Below are 12,357 nucleotides of genomic sequence, written 5' to 3'. Positions count from 1 at the left end.
CCGGCAGTAATGTTTTGGAATTCATCGACCAAATCCCACTACGTTCCTAAACAGTAATTAACCAAGCCATGCCACACAGCCCCTGATCATGAACTTTAATATCTCACACAAGCTGAGGAGCAAAAGTACAATGACAAGAAGCCAGTAAAGGCACACAATACCTAAAACCTGATGGCATCGAACACATAAAAACCGCTACCATTGTTTCTGCCAGCACAGCCAATGACCCTTACTAAGAAGCACTCCACCGAACAGACCGCTGGTCAAACAGAGAGCGAAGCATTCTGGTTTTACAGGTTGGTTCATTAAAGGGGACCCAGATATATTTAAAAGACCACATACATGACCACTGGTATCTGCCTTCTGCCACAACTGTGTTCTTAACCTTGGCAGCTACTGCATTATGCCAGAAACACTCAAATTTTGGAGCCAATTAGTTAAAACATTGTAATTAACTCTCTAAATGATGCATTTTATGGGGCTTATTTACATTGCAGAATTGAAGAGTGTCCTCTATGTACTCTAAAATGACAGTGTTAAATCTGAAAAGAAAAAATCACTGACTACTGCATTCTGTAGTCCTGCGAACCTCAAAACCAAAAGAAAACAGGTAAAGAGCACCTGTGACATCAACGAGTTTGTGTTCTTCGTCGTACAGCATATGCCAGCTGTGGTGTGGCAGCACAGCACGCGGCTATCATGACCTGCTACACACACTTCGGTTGGCAGCGAGCTGGTCCTTTCCCGCCAGAGACCAGAACAAAATGCACGCTGTTCCTGCTTCGGCACAGGCAGACTTGGCAGTGGAGAAGCCATGCATTAACAAGACATCAAGAAAAGTCCACTGTCCTTTCTGCCTAGAGTGCAGCTTTAAGTTATTGTATGGTCATTTTTTCATCTCTTATCTTAATTTTCATTGTCACTACAATCAGGACATTTCTGAAAGCCAAAATGTCCATTTCCTACTTTCACCAGAAAAGTAAACACCGAAGCAACCACCAATGTTTACAACTTCATCTTTTATTTCTCAACGCATCTGAGTATTTCAGGCACAGCGAAGCACAGTCACGCCAGAATTCATACCTGAAGTATTTTGTGGCTTCAAGTGCCATAACACACCATACTTCACAGAGCAAAGAAGTCAGCAACAGATGCTACATCAGCACTGTTTGTTGTCTGCTCTTCCCTCTTCTGTCAAACGTTAGCGACGTGTAACTTACAACTATCAGAAATCAATTAGCCCTTGCAGCAATGTACAACAGAGTTGGTCTGACTTTGAAAATTGGTTTTTGGGGAAAGGAAATGGCGCAGTATCTGTCTCACATATACCTGAAGGGCAGTATCTGTCTCACATATACCTGAAGGGCGGTGGCGCGGTAAGGGAAGGGATAAATGAGGGAGTGAAAGAAAGGAAGAAAGAGGTGCCATAGTGGAGGGCTCCTGAAAAACTTCCACCACGCGCACACGGGCGCCTTAGCTGCTTAGCCTTTCACCTCCATCATAACGCAGTGACTTTCATTTTGCTTTTATGCACACCAGCCCAAAGTGCGATGTTTAACAGCGTGCAATGAGTCCTTAGTTCAACAAGTTCCTGCATTTAAACCTTGAGGGAGGAGTTTCCTGTAATTTTACAACAGAGAGAATGCAAATAGTATTAAAGGGCTCTGAAATCATTTCGATGGGCATATTCTAGTGCAACAGGTCAACAAGCGTGATCTTTGTAGATATTCGAGTCAAATTTAAAACCTCTGTGTGGACCTTATAAATTAGAATAAATTTTTTAAAATCGCTGCTCGCATTAGCTCACAACCGATTAGGGCGACACACCTCACCGCTCATCCCCTACCCTAAAGACATCAGTGGGCAGAAGAGCCAGCCTTCATGCTTGCCTTGCCTCCCCACTGATGTCATCTGGGAAAAGGACGCACGGTGACGTGTGTCGCCCTGATCAGAAGTGAGCTACTGCGAGCAGCAATTTTTAAAAATTTATTGAATTTATAGGGCCTACGCAGGGCTTTCAAATTTGACTCGAATACCGACAAGGACCACCTCTACAGATCTGTTGTACTAGAATATGTCCACCGAAATAATTTCAGGGTTCCTTTAAAGGTTTACACAATTCACTATTTTCTGCAAGTCAAAGAAAGGCATCAACTTGGCCCTCACTTCAAATGAGAACAAAAGCACTACTCAAAATTTTCCAATTACTGCCCATTTATGAACACCTGAACTGCGCAGTTTGGAAGAGAGCTGTTCATTGTTTGCGCTAGGGGTGCGGAGGGGTGAAGGGGGGAAGTCACGACAGGAGAACAAAGGCCTGTGTCTTTCCCTTCTCTGTCTAGCTTCTGCCTGATCTGGGTGACTTCACCACAATGTGTCCTGGCCGGACTAGAGTAGGCGCATTCTGCTCCACACGAACCGCGGCAGTTTTGCAGCAGACGACGGCGCTATCGGGTGATGACGTCATAAGGCTGCTTCGATACGACCGTTGCTGCCAGGGGGAGGGGCTTAGAGCCAATAACTTCCAGATGCGATTTCCAGCTCAAACATGCGCGAGGAGCCCTTTTTAAGTACCCATAACAACATCGTGGCTAGTAGCTGCAATGTAAAAGCACGATTTATTGGTAGATTATATCATGACCCCCTTAGCGTGCATAAACATTGCACAGCAATTCTGGCCAGCACTGCACACAGTAAAGCAGCTGAATGGGCTAGTTGGTTTTGCATCTTGGTGAAAAAACAGCGCACAAGCAGACACACACAGTGCAGACTTACAACGGAGTATAGGCAAACTTGCGCACCCATACTACAGTAAAACCTGTTAATTCAACCCCCATTATTCGAAATCCGGATAACGTGGCCTGCTGGCGAGTGTCCTGGCCAACGCCCATGCAGGACTACACGGTCCTGAGCGGCCGAAGTGAAATGGTGCCGAGGTATGACGGGCTTTGGAAGCGATCGTCCATATAGCCCTTATCAAATCTGAACATGGTGCAGTGTAGCCCACGCACTTCCGACATGCGCGCAACAGTGACAGTGGTATGAAGGCCCCGTTACAAAAAATAGTCCGATCGCATAGTTTCGCTTTCGTTTTTCCGAACTCCGTTGGGCTGGCATTTTGAACACTGATTGGCATGTTGCTAGTCCTTTATTTACCCCCCTCCCCCCCCCCATTCTTTTTCTTCTCACTACTCGAGCGCCAATGTGCGTTTCCTTCGCTTTTGTACACGTGCTTCTTCCGGTGTATCGAAACTGTGTGCTTGTCAGGTTTTGCTCACTGTTAGTGCAGTGAAGCCAGCTCCACCGTCACCGCTTCGACACTGCCGACACTGAGCGTGCAATAAAGTACTGACAGAAATGTGAAAACTACTCGTTAAAATGCCATTCTCATCTCGGAAGCAGGTGACCACTGCCAAGTCTTTTACCAAATAAATTAACTGTGATGTGAGAGGTTTTTAGCAGCTTTTTGGGGGGGAGGTCAGTCGATATTTCGAACGTCTTTCTAGTTGTTTTTTTCGGTCCGTTAAAGTCCGGACTAACAAGCTTTCCACAATAAGTCTGGACCTCTCTATTTGAATTAGCACCCAAATGCAAAAGTGCTAACGCAGCTGGAAGTCTCCAGAGGCTGTAAAGTTATCAGCACAAAATGACATGAAAAAAATATATGCGAGGCATCTAAACTCCTCCATAGGGTCTTCCTACCTGCCTGCGCCCTGAATCTCTACACAGTGCGCACCTCCGGCTCCACTCTTATGAAAGTCAGCAGGCCAATTTCTAGATCTTTGTCCGAGACTGCAGCCTGTTCCCACATGACCGATTCCGTGGAAAGGAGATTATTGAAAACATGCTGGGATGATGGCCTTCTGGAATATGGTAGTGCTGCGGATCCTAAGGCTGAGCTACCAAGCTCCAGGTTTTTTTTTTTTAGCAGCCTGCACAAGTACCTTGTCCTGGTTAACCTTAACGCTAAGCAACGTCAATGTCCACCCACGTCCGTCAAAAACCTCATCAACGGCACCCCTCGAGTGTTCAATGCCGTTCCGAAAAAACAACAACAAAAAAACAGCCCAACCACGTCTGGATGGGATCTCTTTGCACTTGCTATAATACTTTTGATAGAAAATAGTGGATTCTCCGCTGCCCAGCCTCCATATCACGAAGTACTGATGGTGCACGTTTTGTTCTGGTGCTGGCGTGAAAGAAGCAACTCGCCGCCGAACGAAGCACATGAAGCAGGTCACGATGGCACCACGCACGGTGCCCCAGCCACATGTCTGATGTCTGCTGTGTGAGAAAACGGAAAGCGAACTCATCGATATCAGATGCGCTCTTTCGTCTGTTCGGTTTCGGCATGAAAGCGTGCAGAAATGGAAAATTCAGTAGCTCGCTGCGCCCACGGCGATTTCCTTCTCGTCAGGTTTAACAGGGCCATTAGGTTATATGGAGGGCACCCTTCAATTTCGCAAATGCAATAGGCCCCATAAAGTTAATAGTTAAAAGTTAATTCGAAAATCTTAACACAAAAATGTGTGCGTTTTTGGGACAGCACGATGGCCACTAAGGCGGTAAATAAAACTGCGAGAAGAGAGGGACCCTAGCGAACGTGTGGATCTTTCTTTAAAATTATGGGTCATCTTCCTTAAAACACCCTATATAATTACTTGTTTCTATGCGAAACTTCGACCCTCAGGACCTCAGCTAATTCAAACTCCATGCAAGATTTCAAATTTATGGCCACGCAATGCAACTGTCTGAGCACAATGCTCACCTGCTCCCTACTGTGCTTGGTAAGTGCAGCTAGGCTGGCCATAAAAAAAAACACTGGTCGTCTCAACAATAGTGCTCTGCATGTCTGAATCTTTGTCCTCAACGAATAATGAAATGTGTAGCTCTAGTAAGCACATACGAACCAGCTCACTGTGTACTCAGTGTGTGAGTAGCGCATCTCCAATAAGCACCCCTGATGTGGAATAACTCACCTGCGCCCCCGACGCCGGGAAGGCCAGCTGTAGCGGCAGCGTGCGCACCGTGAGGACGTCGAAGCCCAGGTCCAGGTAGAAATTGTGGTAGTTCTGCAGGTGCGCGTCTTTCGCGTTCATCCAGGCCAGCAGCACGGTAAGCGGGTTCTCGCGGAGTGCACTGCTGCTGCTGCTACTACTGACGCCGCGGTGGCCGGCGGGCGTCGCCTCTTCGGAGCGCGCCGATGACGTGAGCACAGCAGCGGGGCATGGTGCACTTAAGCCCCCTCCGCCCACCAGGGGCGCCCCCGTGAAGGCCCTGGTCGGTGGCGGCTTGTCCGACAGCCGCAGCTGCATGTTCTGGTTCAACGTCTCGGTGCGCACGGCCGTGCTCATGTTCTGCAGAGACAGGCATGGCACCAGCACCTGCACACCAAATAGAAGGCCCCGGTATAGCAAGACGAGAAAGAACACACGCATCCAGCGACAGTGGTCAGTGGCGCCAGCAGTGAGCACGCGACCAAAAGGATGAGAGGTCTAGGTTCTCTGTCCATGCTACCTGGCAGTTAATGCACGTGAACACTTTGGGGGCATCTTTATGAGTGCACGATGATCATTTACAATATATTCAGCATGCCTTGATTACACCTGCCAACTCAATATATTACAAAAACAAAATGCCACAACCCTGTCTCCATGTGCATTCCCACCTCGATTGAAAACAAACCAGCTCTGGCCTGGTTCCCTGCCGAGTAGCTTGATCATAACTCTGAGTACCAGTATTATGGTGCTCAGAGCACACTGTTGATGACAGCCAAATCGTTTCTATTCTGCCTCACAATGACAAAAGGCAAGAGGTATAGAGAACACAACGCGCCACACCATGTCACTGAACGGCCAGGAGAACGGCATACTGTTCATCTAAGCAGGAAAATAATCTAAACACCAGTATAAACAACAGTGCTTGCTTCATCTGACGGAACTGTGAGATGCATTTCATGGCCGTCTATCTTGCACCGCAATGTTCACATTTTCCAGAACCAGCAGAAATCACGAAAAAGGTTTGCACAAGTGTTGGCATATGAAAAATTACTGGAAAGATAACGTTTCACTGTTTAAGTTGGACTTCATTCTACAGACAAAGCTCAAACAACTGACTGACTGGTGGGTCTTCGCATGCTGAAGCAAAACCCAGGGCTATGAGGCATGCAATGTAAAGATAGGCTCCAGGATAACTAACTGCAAGCAACTGCAAAAAAGAGTTTTCAGGGAGTTTACAGGTAAGGTCCGAACTAGCAGCATAGACCTTCAGATGTTTTAGTGTCTTTTAAGGCTACTGTTACTGCCTGAAAATTCTTCTTTGAAGTTCTTAGATCTGAGATTGTTTTTCCAATTAACAGGCCCACCTGGGTCGGACGTGCACACCAAGGTAAAAAAGGGGCTCTTTTACCGAATATTCTCATCACACAAAGCTTATTAAAAGAGGAACTGCGTCTTCATGCCTGAGCACGTCATTTGTTAAGAGTTGTTCCCATGTGGTACGTGTGGATCCCCTTCGTTCTGCTCGTTTCCCCCTTCCTTTCTTCTGGCTGTTTCCGAGTCTGTTGGAAACCCTGTTCCCAAATAAAACTGCTCATAAATCGATTAACGCGAGCGGCGGAAAATTCATATTTTACCTTATGTTCACAAGATACTGCATGGCCTGAAGGGGTTGAGAGAAAAATTCAGTAATGATATTTTCTTTCCCACGTCCTCTGCAAGCTGTCCCGTTTTTGCCTCTTAACCGACAAAGACCTACAAAAGAAAGCAGGCTGTGGCATCAACCACAGAATCAAGTATGTGCCCTGTAGAACGGAAGCTGTGGTTCGGTTTATGTAGAACAAACGGGACGTTGCGTTATTAGCATTTACAAGAGCATACATCAACTATTTGGGTTCACACTGCGGGTAGCATTTGCCAAGAGTGTCAATCCTGTGACAAAAAATGCACGCAACATAATCAGTGGCACTAAAGGCAAAATGGCGCGTGAAATTTTCGAAGCCCTGCAGGTAGAGCAATATGGCCCCAACAAGTGTGTCAGCGAGGCTTCGGTTCACTTGGATATGAAAGAGCTTATCTGTCCTGGTTTGATAAGATGAACTTAAATGTGAGTGTACAGTCACCAGCGCCTGGAATGCATGTGCATTATTGTTTATGAGGGAAAGAGGCACTCCTTCAATAAATCTGTTGTTAGTCTGCCATTGCGCCATCTGCTTCTTCCCCGCGTAATGTCCCCTGCGCAATTTAATGTTTTGAAATTCAACATAACACTTTATATGGCACATTTTTGTGACTGTTAATACCGAAATGTTTGCTCAGCAGTACTTGTTGCTGGGCGAGCTGGCCCATGACTTCTATAAAGCACAAAATGTGCAAGCATAAAAGACACGCTCAGGAAACGAGGTTGACGGGACCAGCACAAACTTTCAACTGATTTTATTGCCTTCAAAGTGACCGCTCATATGATTGAGCGAAAATTTGTGCACCATTTCATTTGAAATGTGCACATGCTTCACTTGCAATTCCTCTTTTAGGGGCGTTTTTTTATCACTGCCCATATAAGCTGTCACTTTGAAGGCAATAAAATCAGTTGAATTTTTGCGCTCGTTCTACCGACCTCTTCTCCTGTGCATGCCTTTTACGCATGCACATTTTGTTGTTAATTGAAGACGGAAAATTTGCAAGCCAAAATTCAGATATCTAAATATGGCTAGCGAGAACTAAAAAAAGCTGTGTGAGCGACACCAACTCTGCCTTTACGGTTACGACGCGACAGCGGTTGCTTTTTCCCGCGCAGACACGGACACTCTTTCACAATCACCATCAATATGTGAAGGAACACATGACAAACATATACATCCCCGCTTTAACTAAGCCGCACAAACGTGCCTGTCTGATTCGCAACCTGAGTCAGGGTTCAATTCCTTTCTAGGCTACGTAGGTGCAGTTACTAAGAGTACAGCGATGGGTCTGCTTCAGAGGCGACCCAACTGTAATGTGAGTCGTGGTGAGGAGGAAGACGGAGGCCAACGGCCTGTGCGCTTGGCGCCTCCCTGAAGATCCGATGCATCGCTGGCGTGGCTAGCACCATTTACGGGAGTCTCTCTCGTAACAGCCACCTTTTCGGCCGATCCGGATTTTCCTGTCATGCCGACGGTGAACGCCGAGGCCGGCTTTTCTGCGACACGGGGCTGTCGCGTAAAAGAGATCATCAGTAAGCTACATCCGTGGCTTGCGAACTAGCAATCAAATTTCTCGTTGCCTCGCTACCGCATATGGCGCCTCGCGTGATTCCACCTTCCTCAGCTGCCGGCTTCGAAAGCGTGAAGGATTCAAGACAGCCAAGACACGAAGAAAGCGCACGCCTATGACGGCCACACCCCTTCCCTCACAGGCAGCGTCGTCTGAGCCCCGATGGCAGGTCGTCCCGATCAACGCGATCACGTGCTCATCCCTGTAGACCGTTTCTTGCATTGCTGTTTGCGTGGCTACCACGCTCATCAACGCGACCTTGAACGACCCCATGGGAGCCCGAAGTCCGACTCCACCCTGTGGGTCTCGCCTCGGACTTATAGGATACTTACAGATACTTACACTATAAGTACTTAAACGTACTTATAGCCTGCAGCTCGGCAGCAACGGGCGCCACTGTGACACGCCGCAGGTTGACGTCAATGCGTCGGACCAGCGGCGACAGTGAAAGGGGGTGCCATGTGGCGATGACCCCGAGTCCCTGGAGTAAGGCCCAGCTCGCCGGTGCACGTACAGCCGGCCACGTGACTCGGCAGCTTGGCAATATTGTGTTGAGCGTTGACAAAGTGCGTACGACAGTGATTGGTGGCTTCTCCAGGGGCAAGGGGAAACAATGGAAGCGGACGTAGCGCTCCTCCCCAGGGCATGGACATGTTTGTGACTGGCCCGCTTTGTTTTGGATGCTTATTTAATCGTGCGTTTTGGGGAGCAAAGGGGGAATGCAATAAACGAAGTCGAATCTCTGATCCTGAAGTCCCAGATTTTCTCCAAGGTGCCAGCATGCACGTCCCAACAGACTGCCAGAACCTCTCACGAGCACGGCAAGTAAAGACAAAGTTCAGGTGAAAACTTAGGCGGTCTTCAGAGGGAAACAAATGTTCAGCTCTGTAACCTTTACGATTGGCTCAGAGAAAATAAGAATAAAACACACAAAAAATACATTATTTTTCGACCTCTTCATAAGAGCATTGACGGAAGCATATATTGTTAAAATATCGAGATGAAGTCATCGAGCGCTCCGTATGCCACAAGTTTCTAGGTTTTTGGTTAGAAAAAATTTTATTTGGTACAGTCATAACAATATAGCATGAAAACTAGCATTGCGACACCCACTGGCGTTATTAGTAAATTACAAAATACACTACCTTCTCAATTGAAAAACAACTGTATTACAGTCTTCTGTATTCACGCCTTCAATAATGTCTGTCGGTTTGAGAAACCATGATGGAAACTAATACCGATAGCTTAAATACTTTACAGAAACGCATAATAGAGAACGCACCCTTTAGAAGCCACTCTACTCCGCTTTTCAAGAAGAGCGTATTAAAAATAAAAAAAAAACATTATACTCAAAAAACTGTCATTGCTATCTTCCAAGTGCGAAGAAGACGGGCTTAAGTGCGAGCTGCATGGCCCATCACCTAGCGCACGCTCCTGGCTGGACGGGCTGATATCGGACCGCTGTTGGCCATGCTCCCGTTCTGAAGCTTTTCCAAATAAACCCCCACCTTAGACATGAAATAAAGCTTAATGAATTATGAAAGTGTCTTCTTTAGGATATACCTTCCAAAAGAGCACGACTATACAATACGCGCTACATAACTTACAACTATGGTATTCAAATGCAATTATTTATTGTAGCAGGTTTTCTAAATCGCCACTCTGCTATCACCTTCACTATAGAAGAATCATTGTCCACAGCAATCTTCAAAAAAATAAAAAGCGACCATGTATTTGTTGCCACTCTAGAAAGACTTTATTTCATTATTTCATTCCGCCTTCAGTGCCTGTAACATTTCTTTTTACTCTCTTATTGCGTTCTGTTATCAGTGCCTGTATATTATGCATCCTTTTTACCCTCGTATCAGGGTATATTTCAATCCACCATGTTTTTTCTCACATAGTATTCTTCGGTGTTGCGTGTTTAAAAAAAGGGGGCTGACACTTGTCAGGCATCCCTGTCTTTTTGTCAACCTCCCAGACAGACCACCTTGTTTGTATCTTGTCTCTCTGAATAAAGTTTCATTCCTTCTTTACTTCAATGAAGTCGAGTGGATCAGCAGACCGTAGCATCGGCGGTTGAGAGCCAGGAAGTGACGACAAAAGTTCAACTGAGTCGATTGCACGACAAAATAAATATAGACAGATGGCTCAACCTTTTGTTATGCACGATAAATGCACTGCAAATTCCTGTAATTCTATGATCACAAAACTCAATTTACCAGAATTTTTTTTTTCGGCTTTACGAGTGGGAGTTTAAGGTTTTATCTGTCACCTTTCTTTTGATTTTCCTTCGCAGGCGAGCGCACACAGTTTTCCAACCACACACGAATGATTCATCATGCGACACTAAATCAATTATCCCTACACAGAGACAGCTGTGCCTGAAAATGCAAGCCATATGTTTCGCATCCGCCCGTCAAGCTCTGCGTGCAAGCAGCAGCGGGGACGAACGTCATGTTAAGAACGCCAAGCTTTGAACAAGTCCCGTGTGTAAATCACAACGCACAAAAACTGCCTTTCTTGCAACAGCATGATGCCTAAAACTTTGGCAATATATTATTATCTTCACTTAGACTTTCAACGGCGGTTCATCGTAAAAAGAAAAACGGAAATAAAATTGCTTCCTTAGTGAGAATCCCTCCATGAATGCAAAACTGTCAATTAAATGCACGATACAAAGCACAAATTACACGTTTTTTTTTTAAGGAACAGCAAAGCTACACCACAAAACAGCGAACTGTTGGTAAGTAATACATAAAATATTCATCATGTTTTACATCTTCAGAACGGTGCCGCCGCGTTGGCTAAGTGGATATATGGCGCTCGGCTGCTGACATGAAAGACGCGGGTTCGTTCCCGGCCGCAGCGGTCGAATTTCGATGGAGGCGAAATTCTAGAGGCCCGTGTGCTGTGCGATGTCAGTGCACGTTAAAGATCGCCAGGTGGTCGAAATTTACATTACACACTCGTGTGCGCTCGTGTGTGTGTGCGTGCGCGTGTTTCTCCCTCCTGTCCTGCGTTATTCAGTGCAAGTTTTTAATTATGCCTCTCCCTAAAATACACAACAGGAAAAGAACATAATAAAAATAATTGGTTTTTGGGGGGAAAGGAAATGGCGCAGTATCTGTCTCATATATCCTTGGACACCTGAACCGCGCCATAAGGGAAGGGATAACGGAGGGAGTGAAAGAAGAAAGGAAGAGAGAAGTGCCGTAGTGGAGGGCTCCGGAATAATTTCGACCACCTGGGGATCTTTAACGTGCACTGACATCGCACAGCACACGGGCGCCTTAGCGTTTTTCCTCCATAAAAACGCAGCAGCCGCGGTCGGGTTCGAACCTGGGAACTCCGGATCAGGGTTCGAACCCGACCGTGGCGGCTGCGTTTTTATGGAGGAAAAACGCTAAGGCGCCCGTGTGCTGTGCGATGTCAGTGCACGTTAAAGAACATCAAAATTGCTTTCAAGAAATGGCATTGCAGGAATGGGCCCTAAAATGATTGGCCCACTAGGCTTACGTGCCACGCCCCATACTTCCATAGTATTACTCAAACTCTCTCCCTTACAAAGTAAAAAGAGAAACACACGAAAATACATTAAAACCACTCTCACGTGCGGCCGGCTTCCTGAGAACCCCCGTGACCTGGCGGCTCCCAGCATTACGGCAATCATCGATCTCAACCGAGCCGCTACAGCCGCAAGTAACAAACTACTCGTCTTCGTGCCGACTGTTGACAGTCGTCCCCCAAAATCTAGAAAGTGGCGCCAACCATGTCGTTGCTGCCTTTGAACGTTGCTGCCTTTGGCGCCTGCTAGCCGCGTCCGCACCTGACCTTGCGCTACGCTTAGTTGCTCCCGGTCAAGCGCGAGCGTCAGGACCCGTCTCGCCCGGCGGTGATGACCGTTCAAACCTAGACAGCCTTTGTGTGCATGGGCGCGTGAATTAAATGTGGGCAACTTAACAAAAACATGTTGCGGAGCTATGGTTGCCAAAGCACGCTTGTCAAAATATAGAGCGCCGAATTTCTTCTCTTTGTAAAGGTGCTGTACCAAATATAGCCCCGCAGTGTGTTTTAAGTGAGCTTTCTTAAATGTGCGCCCTTTCGT

At 46.7% G+C, this 12,357-nt stretch overlaps 1 protein-coding gene across 5 annotated transcripts in view; it reads right to left on the bottom strand.

The window, feature by feature from the left end:
• l(2)k09913 (transmembrane protein 53-like lethal (2) k09913) overlaps window positions 1-12,357 on the bottom strand; it is a 74,765-nt gene that overhangs the window by 16,940 nt on the left and 45,468 nt on the right. For all 5 annotated transcript variants that reach the window (XM_077661144.1, XM_077661145.1, XM_077661143.1 and 2 more), the window contains one exon: window positions 4,980-5,384. In XM_077661144.1, the coding sequence (XP_077517270.1) occupies window positions 4,980-5,384 (405 nt within the window). The remainder of the gene's footprint in view (window positions 1-4,979; window positions 5,385-12,357) is intronic.

Source organism: Amblyomma americanum, chromosome 4 (genome assembly GCF_052857255.1).
Source record: "Amblyomma americanum isolate KBUSLIRL-KWMA chromosome 4, ASM5285725v1, whole genome shotgun sequence".
Lineage (NCBI taxonomy): Eukaryota > Metazoa > Arthropoda > Arachnida > Ixodida > Ixodidae > Amblyomma > Amblyomma americanum.
This window is presented reverse-complemented; position numbering and strand designations above follow the sequence as displayed.